Here is a 19,956-nt window from a genome sequence, read left to right on the forward strand (position 1 = left end):
TTCTTTTTGATTTTAGTTAAAATAGTAAAATCGAAAGTACAATTTATTCAAAATCGATCCGAACCGATATCACCCAAGCTAACACTTCAATCAATGAGGCTAAAAAGGTAAATTCATCATAAAAAGTAAGCAGCTCAATAACCGGACTCCGTTAAACATCTCACACTTTTCCCATTTTCTTCCCTTCTTCAACCTCAACAATAAAAAATCAAAATCAGATTACAAGAAAGGGGGAAAAAAAAAGAAATTTTGTCATCAGCCAAACAGAGCCCAGAAAGTAAAAACAATAAAAACAAAACAAAAAAAAAATCAACCTTTGAGTGTTAATTAATTTTTTTTGTTTTTGAATCGGTTTATGTGAACATCGTTGGTACTTTCACAATGATTTTCTCCAGAATCGGCCGCTCTCTCTCCCGCTCTTCTCGCTCTAATTTCCGAATAGTAATATTCTTCTCCTTCTCTGTATCCTGTTTTTTCTAATGCTTTCTTTTTTATTGTTTTATAATGAAATGAATGCTCGTTTTGTAGAATGTTATATCGAGGAAACTGTTAAGATATGAATCGAATGTGCCAAGTCCTGTAACAAATACGTGCATTTCACGCGTTAATAAAGGGTTAGGGCTTGTAAGGGGTTATTTTGCACCGGCTGGAGTTGGGAAGCAGCTTAGTACCAATACACGGTTGTCGAATTTGGATTCCATTCTTGCAAACCCTAGGATCAGGCGGTCTTTTTGCAGCGAAGGGCCTAAGAAAAGAAGTGAGTTAATTTATAATTGTTACTGTTTTTATGCTTATTGTATAAATATTTGACATTTTTATTGATTTTTTTAATTGCATTGTTGTAGATTATGAAAATTACTTTCCCAAGAACAAGAAAGATATTCCTAAGGCTAATGAACAGAAATCTGGATCCAAAGGTACGTCTTTAAAGTTCTGATTAGGGGTTAATTAGAACTTTGATAGTAGGGGAAGTATTTTTGTCTGATTTAGTTGAAATATTGAGACCAGTAAAAGGTTTATTGGTAAATGCTGTTAACTAATTCGAGCTCTTTTCGTATTTATATAATATATATTTATTTATATGTGTGATTCTTCTCCAGAGGATTCAGGTGCTGGTGAGCCTGGGAATTCCCAGAACATTCAAAGGTTGGTGCAGAATATTGTTACCACTTTATTGTTGGTTGGTATTACGTATTCTTCGTTATCGGGTCCTCATGAACAGCAGGAGGTTAGCAGCTATTATCCCATGACTTTAGAAATTACATAGACTGGTTTTAAAATGATCTATTGCATGTTACAAGGGGCCACCTTGATGATAACTTTTTTTATAGCATGCTTAAACTTGAGCTATCATTTCATTGTTCTTGTTATGAAGTTACTAAACATGAATTTAGATGAGTTATTATATTGAAGGATATAATATACTGATAATCTTCATGGTTGGTCTTAGTGCAATTTTTTGGACTTAGGCTGATCGCATTATGCATATCCCTTATCTTGTTCAAGAATGTTATTCATACCCATGTAAGAAACTAAAGTTCAAGTAGACAAAGTGGATGAAACCAGAACTAGAAACTGTATGTTGAAGTCGATTGCCTTTTGTGTGTTTTATGGGATATATTGGGCAAAACATGGAACCTCTATCAGGGGAAAAAGAAATTTAATGCCTTCAGGCTATTTTTAAGCTTCTTTCCGATTCGAAAAGCAAATCCTAATCATTTTTTACCTTGTAACTGTTGTAATTTCCAGTTCTTTCTTTTCAGTTTTCCTTTAAGCTGTTTGGTGTTTTCTTCAGATTAGTTTCCAAGAGTTCAAAAACAAACTCCTGGAACCTGGCATGGTGGACAAAATTGTTGTTTCAAATAAATCGGTTGCAAAAGTGTATGTGAGGAGTTCACCACGCAACGCAAGTCAGACCACTGATGATCCTGTAGAAGCTCCAATGAATGGAGCCCCTGCCAGAACAAAGACAAGTCAATATAAGTACTACTTTAACATAGGGAGTGTTGAATCTTTTGAGGAGAAGTTAGAGGAAGCCCAAGAAGCGTTGGGGATAGATCCTCATAATCATGTTCCTGTAACCTATGTAAGTGAGGTAAACTGGTTCCAAGAGTTGATGCGCTTTGGACCCACACTCTTGATCTTAGGGTCCTTATGGTTTATGGGGAGAAAAATGCAAAGTGGATTTGGAGTTGGTGGTCCTGGGGGACGAGGTGGTCGTGGACTATTCAATATGGGAAAGGCTCAAATAACCAAAATGGACAAGAATGCAAAGGACAAGGTAAACCATCATTAGGTGTTTTCTTTTGAACTTTTCAATGCTGTTATCATACATATATACATTAAGTGAGATTTAAAGGTCACCATCATAATAATTACTGCAATGGTTTTCTTGCTATCTCAGGTCTTCTTTAAAGATGTTGCTGGATGTGATGAGGCAAAGCAAGAAATTATGGAGTTTGTGCACTTCTTAAAGAACCCAAAGAAATATGAAGAATTAGGAGCTAAGATTCCCAGAGGTGCACTTCTTGTTGGTCCTCCTGGCACAGGGAAGACACTTCTTGCGAAGGCAACTGCTGGTGAATCTGGTGTGCCTTTCCTCTCTATGTCTGGATCCGATTTTATGGAAATGTTTGTTGGAGTTGGGCCGTCAAGAGTGAGAAGCTTATTTCAAGAGGCTAGGCAGTGTGCTCCTAGTATTGTATTCATTGATGAAATTGATGCAATAGGTAGAGCAAGGGGTCGTGGAGGCTTTTCTGGTGGCAATGATGAGCGGGAAAGTACACTTAATCAGTTGCTAGTAGAAATGGATGGATTTGGAACAACTTCTGGAGTTGTTGTGCTTGCTGGTACAAATAGGCCTGACATTTTAGATAGAGCTCTGCTAAGACCTGGTCGGTTTGATCGTCAAATTACAATAGACAAACCTGACATTAAGGGTCGTGACCAGATCTTCCAAATATACTTGAAGAAACTAAAACTTGATAATGAGCCATCGTATTACTCTCAGCGGCTTGCTGCTCTAACCCCAGGTTTTGCTGGAGCTGACATTGCGAATGTTTGCAATGAAGCAGCCTTGATTGCTGCAAGGAATGAAAGTGCAGTGATAACCATGGAACATTTTGAGGGAGCTATAGACAGAGTAATAGGTGGTTTAGAGAAGAAAAACAAGGTATGTTGTTCCTCATCATCTGCCTGTTTTGTTTACTTAGGCACTGCATTATATTACTGGGATTTCTATTCAATCTCTGTGGCTGGTTATGGTACTGGAGATGTATGTAGATGAGTGATTTGAATTTCCAAATTTCAAAATCCGGTTTCTGCTATAAAATGTCTTTTTGTTCTCTGTTTTATCTCCAGTTTTAGCGTCTCAAAGATCTATGATCTATATATTTTTTTTGTCCCGACTAGTTCCAGCTTCCAGTGTGCAATGAAGGTTTGTCTCATTTAAAATTTTTGTTCTGGCTTGCAGGTTATAAGCAAGTTGGAGAGGCGAACTGTTGCTTACCATGAATCAGGCCATGCTGTTGCTGGTTGGTTCTTGGAACATGCAGAACCATTGCTTAAAGTAACAATTGTTCCTCGTGGTACTGCAGCACTGGGGTTTGCTCAGTATGTTCCCAATGAAAATCTTCTGATGACCAAAGAGCAGCTCTTTGATGTGACTTGCATGACACTAGGTGGTCGAGCTGCTGAGCAGGTGAGATTTCAGAACACTTTCTCAATGCTCATCTTTTGCTATCTCAATAATGTCTTCCTGAACTGGTGAACAAAGACTACTTTAGAACTTAGAAATCTGACTTTCAGCAATATCAGACGCTTGTTGTATCTAACTTGAATTACGAAGGCCTCCTTGGTGCTTGAACATATACTTCCTAGGTTGAAACAGAAGCCTTTAGTATCAGGTAGACCTGTTAATTGGGCGGGTCAAGTCGGTTTTCGACCTGATCAATCTGGTCTAGATCATTACAGGTTTTAAAATCTTCTGGCCATTTGAGGTTTGGGTCAGTTAGAGTTTGAGTGTCTCATGCTCTGGTCATTTTTTATTTGGATAATTTTGAGTTCAGATCATTTCAGGTTGTCATTTTGGTTTGGCACTCGGGTTTGATATGTTTGTATAACATATCAAAATTGACAACGTATCTCATGCAAGTATGTACAACATGTTTTCGGGTGTGGGTTTGGGTTTGATATCCTGCAATGGATTACATATCTCATGTATGTCTCTGATATGTTTGTATCTCAAATTGAGATGAAATCTTAGATGGTATTTATGCCTGATGACTGCTCTCGTTTCATTGTAAGAAGAAACCAACATTTTGCATGTTTCAGTGCCATTCGTTATCTGTTTCGCATGATATATTTTTAACCATGTCATGCATGTTTTATGGAGACTAGGTTCTATTGGGGAAGATATCAACCGGAGCTCAGAATGACTTAGAGAAAGTAACCAAGATGACCTATGCCCAAGTAGCAGTCTATGGTTTCAGTGACAAGGTTGGTCTTCTTTCTTTCCCTCAAAGGGACGATGCATTCGAGATGACCAAGCCTTATAGCAGCAAGACCGGTGCAATCATCGATTCCGAAGTTAGAGAGTGGGTAGGCAAGGCATACAACCGAACAGTGCAGCTGATAGAGGAGCACAAGGAACACGTAGCTCAGATTGCAGAATTGCTTCTAGAGAAAGAGGTCCTTCACCAAGAGGACTTGGTCCGAGTACTTGGTGAACGCCCATTTAAGTCGAGTGAACCCACTAATTATGACAGGTTTAAGAAAGGGTTCCAAGAAGAAGATAAATCATCCAAGGACACATCAACAGAGAGCAAGACTGTGGATGATAATGGTTCAACACCCTTGGAACCTGAGGTAGTACCAGCATAGTTCTTGAACATATATTAGTCATTCTCTAAAATACAAGGGTTTTTTTTTTCACATTAATTTGCTCATTTTGCCACCCCCACTTGTCCAAACTGAACTCTTAAGCTGTAAAAAGAACTAAAAACAGAATGCCTAATCTGAAAATGGAAGATTTTTACCATTACTGAGATGTTTTCATTTTTAGAATTGACTTATTGATTCTTGATATTGAAAAGTATGTTAATATGTATTTGAAGTTGCTATGAGGCCAAAATTGTTTTGAGAATTTGTAGTTGTTATATTAACATTTGTACATGATTAATGCACAATGATTGAAAAACTCCAAATAAAATAAGACTAGCAACATTCATATGATTGAAGCTAAAAGTATTATGAAGGTTTTTGTAATAAAAATTAGATTGTATTATGCATTTTTTACTGTTAAAATTAATCTCTTTTGTTAAAGATGTTATTCATTTTTAGCATTAAAAACTTGGCAGTTGCAAGTTTTTTTGTCACTTGTACCTCGTGTTGTTATACAAGGACAAGTTTTAGTAGTAAAAATGGATGAAATTTTTAACAAAAGTATCAGGTTACTATTTGATTTAATGTACAAATGTAATCTAACTGATCTAATGTACAAATGTAATCTAACTCCTAGTATAAATACAAGATAATAGGAATTTGAAATACAATTTTAAATTAAGAAAACCAACCAATTAAACTAGATTTTGTTATGCATATTAAATGTAATTTTTTAAATCAATGTGGATTTGGGCTGATCAAAGAGTTGGAAGATGGCGACAACTGCAAAAGGTAGAAAGGATGAGTTATATGAGGGTGTTGAAGTTCATATTCTTATCGTCATCTAATGTTTAAGTCAATTTGGGGTTCAAAGAAAATAGAAAGGTTAAGATAATAAGGTGAACATGAATAGGAATATATCACCTCGTGTCCTTTTATGCTTACCTCGTTCTTACCTTTCACATGTCAATCCTTTAGTTTTGAGCCTTGGGATCTGCTCCTTCTCTTCGTCTATTTGGTCCGTGTGAGGATTTAATCATGTTAGTCTTTCGTTTGGTGTTAGTCCTTTGAGACGTCAAACTTTTGTCTTCTTGCCATTAGTCCTTTGATAGCTCAATTTTTTGCTTTCTCATTCTTAAGAGTTAAATTATAGTTTAATAAGTGAGTTGAACTTAAATAACGACTTAAACAGTTAATTCATAATGAATTGCTCTCGTATAAGAACCTACAAATATAAAAAAAACTTTCGAATTATATAATAAGTTCTTGTGTGCGTTAGAATTAATTTTCTCTTTCTGTTATCCATTTAATTATAAATTAATTTATAATTGATAAATAACTCAACATATTACTGTTAGCGCATAAGACTCTACAAAATAATTTAACCCTTAATTACCATTAATAGTCATTAGAGAAATCCCAATATGGTATAAACAATATAGTATATATCTATGTACATTGTACTATATATCTATTTTTCATCTTAATAATTAATCTCTCCTTCACACTAAAATATTATTTTAGTTTTATTAATATGTTTAAAATATTATATTTATATAAACTTTTATATATTCAGAATTTAATATTATATAAATTTTAAAACATCTTTTCATGTTATTTTTATATCTTGATTTATAAATTAGTGCAATATAATAGGTTGAACTTTTGGGTCCAAAGTTTAGATAAAAATATTAGGTTCGATAAATTATATTAACCAAAAACTTAAATTCATTTAAAATGCAGGTCAGATTTAAGCAAAATTTGATGTCTATATTTTGTGCTCGGGTTGGACTTAAGCAAGAAAGGAACATGCTAATAGCATACATGAGTTCAGATCATTTCAGTTGTCATTTTGGTTTGGCACTCAGGTTTGATATGTTTGTATAACATATCAAAATTGAAATCGTATCTCATGCAAGTATGTACAACATGTTTTCGGGTTTGGGTTTGGTTTGATATCCTGCAATGGATTACATATCTCATGCATGTCTCTGATATATTTGTATCTCAAATTGAGATGAAACCCTAGATGGTATTTATGCCTGATGAGTGCTCTCGTTTCGTGGTAAGAAGAAACCAACATTTTACATATTTCAATGCCATTCTTATCTGTTTCGCATGATATATTTTTAACCATGTCATGCATATTTTATGGGGACTAGGTTCTATTGGGGAAGATATCAACCGGAGCTCAGAACGACTTAGAGAAAGTAACCAAGATGACTTATGCCCAAGTAGCAGTCTATGGTTTCAGTGACAAGGCTGGTCTTCTTTCTTTCCCTCGAACTCACTATGCATTCGAGATGACCATGCCTTATAGCAGCACAACCGGTGCAATCATCGACTCCGAAGTTAGAGAGTGGGTAGGCAAGGCATACGACCGAACAGTGCAGCTGATAGAGGAGCACAAGGAACACGTAGCTCAGATTGCAGAATTGCTTCTAGAGAAAGACATACTTCACCAAGAGGACTTGGTCCGAGTACTTGGTGAACGCCCGTTTAAGTCGAGTGAACCCACTAATTATGATAGGTTTAACTAGAAAGCATCCAAGGAGACATGAACAGAGAGCAAGACTGGATGGTAATGGTTCAACATCCTTGGAACCTGAGGTTGTACCAGCATATAATTTTTTCACATTAATTTGCTCATTTTGCCTCCCTCACTTATCCAAACTGAACTCTTAAGCTGTAAAAAGAACTAAAAACAGAATGTCTAATCTGAAAATGGAAGATTTTTACCATTACTGAGATGTTTTCATTTTTAGAATTAACTTATTGAATCTTGATATTGAAAAGCATGTCAATGTGTATTTGAAGTTGCAAATTAACATTTGTACATGATTAATGCACAATGATTGAAAAACTCCAAATAAGCTAAGCGACAATTGAACCATTTAGACATGTCAATTTTGGATATAAACGTAATTAACATAGCATGTTTGATATGTGTAATATATGTTAAAATTAGTAATTAACATGGATATAAACTCTAATACGTGTAGTAATTTGGTTGTATATCGTTTTTATTTTATTTTTTTTACTGTTAAAATTAGTGGTATTTGTTAAAGTTTTTATCCATTTTTATCATTAAAAATTAGAGTAATCGTCAGATAACTTGATAGTTGCACGTGGTATGTCACTTGTACCTTATGTTGTCATACAAGGACAAGTTTAAGTAGTAGAAATGGATAGAATTTTTAACAAAAGCACTCTTTGATCTAACGTACAAGAACTAATTTGCTTTTTTTTTAACAGTGGAAGCGAAATGTAATCTGACTCCGAGTATAAATACAAGATAATAAGAATTTGAGTTATGAGGGTGTTGGAGTTGATACTCTAATTGTTATCTAAGGCTTAAGTCAATTTTGGGTTCAAAGAAAATAGAACAGTTAAGATAATAAGGTGAACATGAATAGGAAGATATCACCTCATGTCCTTTTATGCTTACCTCATTCTTACCTTTCACATGTCAATCCCTTAGCCTTGAGCTTTGGGATCGACTCCTTCTCTTCGTCTATTTGCTCTGTGCTAGGATCTGATCATGTTAGTCCTTTGTTTAGCGTTAGTCCTTTGTGTTCTTGTCATTAGTCCTTTCAAAGCTCAATTTTTTGTTTTCTCATTTTTAAGAGTGAAATTGTAACTTATTTAAATAACGACTTAAATAGTAGTTCATATTGCATTACTCTCGTATAAGTAAAAAAAGGCTTTCGAGTTATATTACAAATTTTTGTATGCATTATAATTTTTTTTATTTCGATTATCTCTTTAATTATAAAGTAATTTATAACCGACAGATAACTCAACATATCACAGCTAGCGCATAAGACTCTAAAATAATATAGCTCAAGTCTTGACATGTGACACTATGGTAGGTAGCTGAAAACTTTATTGCTTTAAATCCAAGCTTTAACCAAGAGGGTGGAAAGTGTGTTCATATGTCTTGATTGGCTTCTTTGGACATTTATACTTTAGATAGAACTCCCAAAATAATAATACACATACATTTCATGAGGGGTATATGATAATGGGATGGTTTTCTGGGATTTGTGGGCTTACAGGAACTGAAGAAGTAGACAAAATTTCTTTTTAATGTTGCTTGACAGCATGGAAAAGACTTGATATAGAAAGAAAGCTTTACAACTAATTCTTAAAAGGATCAAAACACATTATTCAATTGCCTCCTTTGTTGGAAAAGCAAATGCTACATCTTACCATGCTCTCCAACAGGACTAATAATTCAATCCATCTCCAATCATTTGTAGCCGGTGAGTCGCGTTTGTTGTTTGAGTTTTATCTTGTTATTATAATTCATAAGAAAAAAATTTTACAAAATTAATTATACTGTTATGAAGGTGTTTTTATCTTTTTATATTTTATGCGAAATCAATAAAAAAAACTACAAATGATGAGATCTGAATCCAAAACATTATGATTTTCAGACTTTTAACTTTACCAATTCAACTTCTATACAAAAAAATTTTCACCCACGATAGGTTTTTAAGTTCAAACTCTACAATGTATGAATTTGAGGTTTAAATTTAAATAATTATTGAGTTTAATTATTCAATTTAGTGTTGACTAATTATGATAAATATACTTATTGTTATTGGGATTTCGTTTTGGGTGCAGCAGGAATCAAAAGCACAAACATGTTATCAATCCTTAACTAGTGAAGGACCAAAGAGGGAGTTGTATGAAAAATCTAGGCGTCAACCGGATAATTCTTTATCATTCCAGCTATCGTGTGGGCGGCATAGTTCGTCTCCCTTGATATCTGCTCAAAATCTACTCTCTACTCATGACTGCATAATTCCCGAATTTTTAAAACCAAATTTATACGTAATTGCCCACCATGGACACCTTTAATAGTTGCATGCAATTACCCCAAACACTATACTATGTCTTTTTCTTTTAATTAATTTTGTTGTTTAGTTTAGTTTAGTTCTTTAAGCAACCTAACCTTTAAATTAAACGTACTTGCCTTAATGACAATTGGTGATCAAATTTAGTAAGGTTGTCTCTTTTTGGAACTGTGTTGTGTTCTTAATAGTTTATTTTAATTAAGGACTTAAACATTTCTTTTTAATAAACAAAGACAAGTTGAGTACTAAATTAAAAAAAATAAAGGTTTTCACCACAAAAAAGACAACTCCACACAGATTTGTACAATACAGTGCACATACAATATAATTTGTTTTACAACTCATCTCAACCCAAAGAGGGTGACAAAGATTTCAAGTTTCTTTGCATTTGGGGTAAGAGAACTTTGGAAATATTTATAATTGCATAATTAGATTCTTCTATTTTAATTCATGTGTTTATCAATCGCTGCCGATAGTATCTAATTTTTTTTTGACACAATGCTTAGAGCTAGCTATACCCTTCTACAATTTATAAATAAAAAATAATACGCTTCGGTACACTCGAATTCATATTTTCCTGTATTGATAATAATGTTCATACCATTTGAATCAAGACTGTTGTTTTTTTATACATAATAATTATATTTAAGGTATGAACAAATGAAGGTCGGTGGATTGAGCTACCGTCCAACATTAGATGGTTTTTGCTTATTTATTTATTTTCATTTTAACCCTCGTGGCAAAAGGCAATCATACAAAAAAAAAGTACATCAAAAATCAAAGGTTGGAAGATATTTTCTCTTTAAATATAAAGGGTTTGGGGTCATCAAGTCAGAAGGTTCAGAAAGAAGCAGCCAAATAATGCACCACTCAACTCATTTGCTTGCTGTCATCCAATTTTGCATATAATTATATATAACCCCATATTTCACATCAACCCCCACCCTCATGAGATTTAGCATCTTCTCTTCTTTTATTATTATTATTATTATTATTATGTGGTTTGAATTTTTAGGTTTTGGATTTGAATTTTGTGAATAAAAATAATATTGAAAAAGATTTATTTCATTTAAAGGTTCAATTTAGTTTAATTTTAAATTTAATTGAGATTTAATGTGATTATCGGATACTAAAAGATTATAGAAATCAATTAGAAATTCAATCAATTGTAATTTAAACCTAGAGATTTTAAACTCGATTTAACTTAAGTTGATCACAAAAGTCAACATATTGAACTTGTTTAACTATACCTAAAACCAACTTGTACCCAGAATAATTTGAACTTGAAATGATTTCAATAAGTAACCAAAAATAAACTAACCCGAAATAATTTGAAGCGATTAGATTTCAAATTGACTCAACCCAAACTATCTTGATACAAGTCCGGTTAATATATCTATTTTTTTTGAACAATCTCATTATAAGTTTTAATCATATCTATTCTTTTTGGCACAATTACCCATTGTCCCTCCCCAACCCATAAATAAAAGGATAATACATTTCAGCACATTTGAATCCACATCCTCTTGCATTGACAATAATATCTATGCTAATATTTATAGTGAATATTGAATTCATATGATTGCTTTGAATATTTGTTTCAACCTATTTGAATAGCTGTGAAAAGATATTTTTGATCCATTGGAATTGTTGTTTGTTGACTAATTTAAAGCCAAAGTGAAAATAAAATATTGTGAGAAAAGGAAAATGGCAATCATCTAAAGAGGTTTACATCATTTGCTTTAATTAATAATTATAGTAAATATTTATATATTATGATCTCTCATTTGCTGTACTTTTCTCAATCAAACCAAACCTTACCTAATGGGAGCAAAAAGCTAAGAGCCCTTAATAATAAAAACCCTTTTGTTTATAATATACCAATAAATTTTAAAAAATTTCAATTAGGTCATATTCATGCTCACCCTTTGTACATTTTTGTTGAAATAATTGAGGGAGAAAAGAGTTGGAATTTGGCTGGTGTTTTTGTCAATTACGTAACTATCTTGTTCTATATGGATCTAAAGGTTCCAAAGATTAAGTTAGGATGGTAAATTTTGATGTGGTTTCGGATGATGAAATTTGAACCCGTGGAAAAAACTTAAACAAAAAGTAGAGTTAACTCTAAATTTATTTAATTAAAATAACCCAAAATTGTAAAACACGAAATAATCCAAACCACATTGATAGGACCCAAAACTGACCTGATCAAGGATGAGGCCAAGGTTGTGGTCTTTCTTTGTTCATATGGTTAAATCTAATCTGTCTTACAGATTTCGTAATAATATATTTTGAATGTGAAAGTATTTTTTTTTAAATACAAGTTGATATTTAAACATGTTAATTTTTACTTAAGTTTAAAAACCTAATTTGATCAATTCGATTTGATAATGAAAAGTTGAATACTTAAACTCAGAATCCGAGATGACTCAAACCAGAAATGATCCTAACTAAAATATGACCAGAACCCAAAATTGCAAGACACAAATTAACCCAATTCAGATTGATTGGATCTAGAGGTGCTTATGGGCTGGGTGGGATAGACCAGGTTCGGGTCCAGTCTAAGCATGATATTAACAAATTTTATGTTTGTCCAAGCCCTATCCAGCTTGAAATATGGGCTTAAAATTTTGTCCAAACACGCCCATATTTGCAAAAGACTAATTCAAGTCCATTTTAAACTTGACCATATTATTTTTTAATTTTTAAAAAATATATATTTATATTATATTATTTTAATACTTAATAATTTTATACATTTTTTATTTATTGAAATTTTTTATATAATCTTACATTAGAGTAGTATTATATATTTAGTATATGTTTTTTTTTAAATATTTTCTAAATTACATAATATATAAGAATAACATAATATAAAATATTATAAACTTAAAAATAGGCTGGACTTGGGCCTTGAATGTTCAAGCCCGAGCTCGACCCATATTTTAAATGGGCCTAATTTTTTTACCCAAGCCCATTTTTTGGGCTTAATATTTTTACCTTAACCCTCCCAAATTTCAAATAAACCTTTAGGCATAGACGAATAGCCTAACTTATAAACAAGTGGATCCAAAACCAACCTTATCAAGGGTGTATTCAAGGGGAGGCAAAGGCCTCGATCTTCCTTTGTTCTATATGATAAAATTCCATTTTGATCTCCCGTAAATTTTCTAACTTTCATTCTAGAAAATTACAATTTTATCCTTTAATCAATCTACTGACATCCACGTAAATAGACAAAATAATTTCAAATCCTCTCGCTACACTACCATCCTTTGCAATAAATTTTAGTGTACACGCTTCTTGGTTTTTAGCCTCTCCTTTTTGTATCTACTTTCTTGTACATTTCCCATTGTTTAAAAATCTTCTCAATTTTATCCTTATTAAATTAAATATGGCCAACTTTTATGTCTTTGGTTTTCATTAGGGTTTCTAGTCCTTTTCTTTTTTATAGTTAGGGTTTGTCCTTTTCACTTATGTCAATGGAAGCATTTAGCACCACACACACACATCTACGTTACAACCCCATTCTTTTATGTTCTTTTTTTTTCAACAAATTCCCATCTAGGGAACATTTTTAGTGTTGTATGTAATCATTTATTTCTTTTCCCAAAGCCAAAATTGTAGAAATTTCTTATTGATAATTCAAGCCAAACTAATTCGTAACTCGAAATATTACTTATGTTGAGTGTTTTTCTGTGTATTCCTTCATATGAGTTAATTCTGTGTGTTTATATGATACGGTCACTATTCATAGATGTAATATGCTAGGTATGTCTCCGTGCATGGTGACACGTACCCTACCTTAAAGTTAACACGTATATACTCGAGGTGGGTTCGCAAACACAGGATTTGAACCATGTGTAGACGAACTCATATTGCGCGCCCCATCTTGAGTTCGCCTATACAGAATGTGGGTCAAAACCCGACAGACTAACGGTCAGTGAGTCAATAATAGTGGATATCATAACAAGTTTGATTTAAAATGATTTCAAACTAGACTAAAATTCTAAGTAAATATATTTTTACTTTTTAAACTCGACTCGATCCGCCTCGTAAAAACTTTACCCTCAGGCATTGCTTCATCAAATCATCAAAATCTATCCTAATGAGAGTATATACACAAAACATGAGAATTATGTTCATTTTTATAAGAAAGGTAATAACCTATCTATATATGTTGATTATTATTAAAGGCTACAAGACATGATTTTGTTGTCCTTTGTCTTCAATTATATAGAAAATGACAGATATATACATATTATTACTAATGATGTCTTGGTTGCTATACAGAAACTAATGTGAAGCCAAAAAATTGCTCATCATGGTAAAATGTAAATTTATCATTATAATATTTCATAATTTTATAAATTTCTAAAGAGTTTCAAAGCAAATTTACTATCTAAATTCAAGTTTTACTCGGTAAGATAATTAGTCGAGTTAAATTTTATAGGTTCTTATTATATTTGTTCTTTTTGATATAATGCTCAAAACTATCCATAATTCCTTCCTAATCTTTAAATATGAAGATAATGTGGTTCAACGCATTCGAACCGACACCCTCCTGCATTGACAGCAATACCAATACTATTAGAATTAAAACTCAATTGACTAGTCCAACTGAAGTAAAGTTATTAATAACTCAAATTATTGTAACTTAAATAATATATATTGTGCTAATATATATGGATTGATGCTAACACATCAATCTTGAATGATTGATTCATTGTGGAGTAATGTAAAACTTCAGCTGCAATCACATGTCTAGATATTCCTTCCTAATCTACTTTTTTACTCAAAAATCAAGTTATAAATCAACACTTGTCATTTCTATATTTTTTTTCTTATAATATGATATTATAGTCAAAGTTTAATCCTAAACAAATACTTTATAAAAATATGGTTCTAACTTATTTTTCTTAAATTTAATAAAATTTAAAATTATAATTAAATAAATTTTAAAATACATTAAGTGTGGGTTTGGATGGACGGTGCGTTTATATGTGATTAGTGTAGAAACAGCGATAGCGGTAAGATTAAATATTATAACAATATTGTAGCATGAGACAAAAAGTAAGTTAAACATACTGCACCATCTATCTAAACACACACACAAAAAAAACCCTACCTATGTTCACACCTAGTAGTTTTTTTTTATACCCAAACGAAACACATGACATAATTCTTTTTGTATTGATTTGTGAAAAGCAATACAACCACTTGTTCAATAAAAGATAAATAATAATGAGACTGTATCCCTTATACTTCTCCCTCCATTATTCATAAAATGCTTAGATATTTTATGATTAGTCAATTGAGTTTTAATTTGATTAATACGGGTTTTATTGTTAATGTAGGAGGATGTAGATTTGAGTATTCTGAAACGCATTATCCTCTTATTTATGGGTTGAGGAGGGGCTATGGGTAGTTCTAGGTATTGTGTCGAAAAGAGCAGATACATATAATGAGATCAAATAAAAAAAAGATATTTTATGATTAAATATAGGGACTAAAACCATAATTAGACCAAACCTGATTAAAGTACATACTCCATTGTTCAAACCCAGGATAGCAACATTTATTAGGTTGAGTGAAGAGGAGCTTTGATACCTCTTAAGTAATGCTACAAGTATGAGTCTTATAGTTGGAAAAAAATGTTATTAAAATAGAGAGAGCAAATTATGTCAAATTAAAGGGGTTAAATTTCTAATTTCAGCATAATACAAGGAGTAAGACCATGCTAGAAGTACAAGTCTTGTGAAGGATGAAAACATTGATATTAAAGTTGATGGATCAAATTGTGTCAAATTAAAACAAAAGAAAACAAATTCCCAGTTCTAGCAAAATACAAGGACTAAAACCATTATTAGCCCAAATATGATTAAAATACATCCTTCATAGTTCAAACCTACCTAACCCATGAATACCAATATTTATTGGGTTGAACGGTAAGCAACTTGATATCTATTAAGTAAGATTTTAAATACGAACTTTGTAGATGAAGACAATATTGAAAAAGTTTATCTCATCTAAGAGTAAGACCTAAATCGATTTTAAATTTAATCAAAACTCGATATAATTACTCGAAACCAGAGTGTCTCACTAAAATATATCGCAAAAAAAGTAAAGAAAGAAGATTTGTCTTAGCTTCAGCTCTAATTTGATATGTATCATAACGAATCTAGTAACTAATTATTTGTATTCTGTAAATTCATTAAGGAATATAGATATTGACCATGAGTTTTAAAGTTGTTCCATACTCAGAGCGAAGATCGACCTCATACCCAGATATTATATGTTGTTCACATTGATAATTGAGATTTAGCCTACAAATTAAAAAAATGGTATCTTTAATTTTTATATTTATTAAAAAATGAAAAGAATTACCTGTTTTGTAGGCTAAGCATTGCATCCAATCTTTTGTGCCAAACTGATTACAAGAAGTCAAATAACAGTTTACAGCTCACCAAATGACATTAAATTTTGCTTCATATTCAGACAAATATAGGTTTTTGTTGTAATAAAATAATAATAAACAAATGGCCTAAGTTTAGACAAATGGAAAAATAGGGACAAAACAGGGAATGTAAAAGTTCATTGAGAGTCTTATTCAGACAGCTAACTCGGTTTTACCTTTTTTTATTTCTTAATTTTCTTTGAAAGGTTTAATATTGGTTTTAGTCCTTTTACTATTTTGAAATTTGAATTTAATCTCCCTGTTTTAATTTAACATAATTTAGTCATCTTCGGTAAAAGTACAATTCATGCCCTTATACTAGGAGCCAGATTGCATTTTGTCTCCTCTACTCAAAAAATAGACAAATTAGTCTCTGGTCATTAGATCAAAAAGTAAACTGATCGTTTTGTTAAAAATTCTATTTATTTTTACTATTGAAAATTGGTCATTGTATGCCAGAATGAGGTACACGTGACACACCATGTGTAACAATCTGGTTATTTTATCAGCCAGACCAATTTTTAACAATAAAAAAGACCAATTTACTTTTTGATCTAATGTATAAGGACTAATTTGCTTTGCCTTATCCCCTCAATGGAAAGCTGGCCTTTTAGTCCCCTCAAAAATTTAAAATTAGAAGTTAATATGTAATAAAACTATACTTTGACCCCCAAAACAAAAACAATTCTATTTAGTCCCTTAGAAAATGATGAAATCATAAGTTTATACATGATAAAATTACACTTTAACCTCTCAAAAATTTATAATTTAATTCCACCCCTTCTCCACTAAAAAATTTTCTGGCTTTACCCCTGATAACATTATAAAACTGAAGGATTATATTATACCAAATTAAAATAAAAAGATCAATTCTCAACTTTCAACATAATAAAGGGACTAAAAATCAAAATTAAACCTTTAAAGAAAGTTTTTCTTTTTCTAGGTTACTTCCTGTGACTTTCTCACTTTCTCATGCACTTTGAACATTACAAGAAAAAGATTCTGTTGTTTTCTTTTTGTTCAACACAAGTTAAATGCGATTACTTTAACAACATAATAGAAAAAAAAAAGTCTTTTTCTTAATTAAAATTACAAAGGAGCCCACCATTTTTGCCTATAAAAACCCAATTCTAGCTCTGTTCTTCCTCCTCCTTGGCCCTCTGGTCTTCCTATAGAACATCAAAAAATCCTCTGTTTTTTTTTTTTGTTCTTCAAAGACACTTCCTTCTGTTAGCTTTGCCCTGTTTTTTGGTAACTGGTATGGTTTTTATTTTCTCATTATAACCTTAAATTTTCTTGCATTTTTCTTTTCTTTGTCAAAGCTTTTCTTTTTGGTACCATTTCTTTGATGTTTGTTTTCCTATCATATTGAAATGAAAAGTGCCACCTTTACATAATGCATTTTTTTAAGCCGAAAAAGTTCTGATCTTTTCTTTCATGGTGGAAAGAAATTTGGGTTCAGGGCAAAATCTTAGTAGGACTCGAACCCAGATTACATCTAGGATGTTTATCATAATTATCATACCAACACACCAAACACGGATTTAAATTCGGTTTTTTTTTGTTTAATTTTCACCATCTTTTAATGCTTTTGTTTTTTAAAATTATCATCATTTTTCCTTTCCAACTCCTTAAAAATGTACCATTTGAGTTGTTTTTTTTAATAATATAAACTCTATAATAACATTTTTGGACTATGATGTTAACTTAATTTCATTGGTGATTTAAGGTGTATTGATCAAAGAGAGAGAAAAAAATGGAATATGAGGACATATATGGACTATCTCCAAGGCCCAAATATGATTGCCTTCTCTTTGGTAAGCTAAATGAGAAAAAAGAAAAATCAAAGGTTAATTAATTAATATATGAACTAAAAGGCCTTTAAATGATATAATGAAACCCTTTTTTCTATTGGAATTTGCAGATCTTGATGATACCCTTTATCCCTTGAGCTCTGGTCTTGCTAAAGCATGTGGAAACAACATTAAAGGTAAAGGATTTTTTGCCATTGTGATCTTTGTAATTGTATCATCTAACTCTTTCTTCTGTTTTTAACTAAACCCAAATTGTACTCTCGTGATTGGTCCCATAGTAAAAAATTGTTCATCTGTAGAATCCATCCAGGTTTGAGTCTTCAAGAGAGCAAGTGTTGGAACTTTATTTGGACAGCTCCCTTTTGAACCTAATCAGAGGCAAAGTTAGAAATTGTATTGGTATAAGGAGGATTAAATAAAAAAAACTATCATTTTTTGGGTCAAATTATAATTTTACCATTTATTTACTTAAAAATTTTATAAAACTTTAAGAGCTAAAAGCACAATTTTCTATTTTAGGGGAGTCAGGGCTCCTACTTGCCCCTCCTTTCGTGTGTGTGTGTGTGTCCTGTGGATATGTCGCTACCATATGTACGTGTATACTAACCTTTTAATTGTACCATACCAGAAGAAAAAAAATAACCCAATTTTTATTTTTATTTTTTTTTACAGATTACATGGTTGAAAAGCTGGGGATTGGAAAGGAGAAAATTGTTGAATTGTCCAACTACTTGTATAAGAATTATGGGACAACAATGGCTGGCCTTAGGGTATATTTACTTTTTATTTTTTCTTGTTTTTTTTTTCTCATTAGGTAAAAGCTATAAATTCAATGGGGGTTACCTTATTTTTATTTCTCCTTGCAGGCTGTTGGTTATGACTTTGACTATGATGATTACCATAGCTATGTCCATGGAGGGCTTCCTTATGAGAACTTAAAACCAGACCCTCAATTGAGGAGCCTATTATTGACTTTGCCTATTAGAAAAATTGTAAGTAATGGGCTATGCCCAATATAAGCAAATATTGACCCTATTTTGATGGTATTGTCCAATTAATACGTGTGTTGTTCAATATAGATCTTCACAAATGCTGATAGGGTCCATGCAATTAAAGCTCTTAGTAAACTTGGATTAGAAGACTGTTTTGAAGGGATTATTTGCTTTGAAACCCTCAATCCTACCCATAAGAACACGGTCTCCGATGACGAGGACGACGTCGAGTTCTTGGGATCGGTTTCCACCACGACCAGTGTTGCTAAGAACCCCGAGATTTTCGACATTATCGGTCATTTTGCCGACCCAAAGCCAGGTGCAACATTGCCTAAAACACCCATTGTTTGCAAACCACAAGATAGTGCCATTGAACTTGCTCTCAAGATTGCCAAAATCAATCCCCAAAGAACAGTAAGATTTATGTTATAAATTTACTCTCTTGTGTACTTCATTCTTCGAAGTTGTTACGGTCAACTAACGGATTCCGCCCGTTTTCAGTTGTTCTTTGACGATAGTGTCCGTAACATCCAAGCCGGAAAACGTGTCGGTCTACACACTGTGTTGGTAAGTCCATGGAAAGTGTTTTGGTGTCTCAATTAACATAAATATTTTTGCTTGGAATGTATATGAATAGCTGTTCTGTTTGCAGGTTGGTACTTCCCAAAGACCAAAAGGTGCTGATTACGCATTGGAAAGCATTCATAATATCAAGCAGGCATTACCCGAGCTATGGGAAACTGATGTCAAATCCGATGTTAGTTACGCCGGCCAAGTTGCTGTTGAGACACCGGTGATAGCTTAGATCCTATGTTTATGTCTAGAGGGAAAAAAATGTAGTCTACATTCCTTGTCATTGTTCAAAATTCAAATAATCTAGATGTACTATTATATATAAAATAAGAATATAATGAAGCCAAGGAGAAATTATCTCCAATGTTCATTAAAAA

The 19,956-nt window shown here is 32.3% G+C and overlaps 3 protein-coding genes across 3 annotated transcripts; all 3 read left to right on the top strand.

Moving 5' to 3' along the window:
- The first annotated feature begins 154 nt into the window (after positions 1–154).
- Positions 155–5,041, top strand: LOC107940903 (ATP-dependent zinc metalloprotease FTSH 10, mitochondrial). The gene is made up of 8 exons (XM_016874368.2): positions 155–441; positions 529–757; positions 846–917; positions 1,101–1,228; positions 1,796–2,281; positions 2,405–3,172; positions 3,473–3,700; positions 4,399–5,041. Exons 1-8 carry the CDS (start codon positions 382–384, stop codon positions 4,879–4,881), a joined length of 2,454 nt encoding a protein of 817 aa, XP_016729857.1. The 5' UTR covers positions 155–381; the 3' UTR covers positions 4,882–5,041.
- A 1,869-nt stretch (positions 5,042–6,910) lies between these two features.
- On the top strand, positions 6,911–7,421 carry LOC107940898 (ATP-dependent zinc metalloprotease FTSH 3, mitochondrial-like). The gene is made up of 2 exons (XM_016874362.1): positions 6,911–6,946; positions 7,044–7,421. Exons 1-2 carry the CDS (start codon positions 6,911–6,913, stop codon positions 7,419–7,421), a joined length of 414 nt encoding a protein of 137 aa, XP_016729851.1.
- A 9,896-nt stretch (positions 7,422–17,317) lies between these two features.
- On the top strand, positions 17,318–19,956 carry LOC107940890 (suppressor of disruption of TFIIS). The gene is made up of 8 exons (XM_016874352.2): positions 17,318–17,458; positions 17,930–18,017; positions 18,125–18,190; positions 18,687–18,784; positions 18,881–19,006; positions 19,094–19,420; positions 19,508–19,573; positions 19,659–19,956. The coding sequence occupies exons 2-8, from the start codon at positions 17,957–17,959 to the stop codon at positions 19,809–19,811; spliced, it is 897 nt and encodes a 298-aa protein (XP_016729841.1). The 5' UTR covers positions 17,318–17,458; positions 17,930–17,956; the 3' UTR covers positions 19,812–19,956.

Source organism: Gossypium hirsutum, chromosome D01, assembly GCF_007990345.1.
Source record: "Gossypium hirsutum isolate 1008001.06 chromosome D01, Gossypium_hirsutum_v2.1, whole genome shotgun sequence".
Classification (NCBI taxonomy): Eukaryota; Viridiplantae; Streptophyta; class Magnoliopsida; order Malvales; family Malvaceae; genus Gossypium; species Gossypium hirsutum.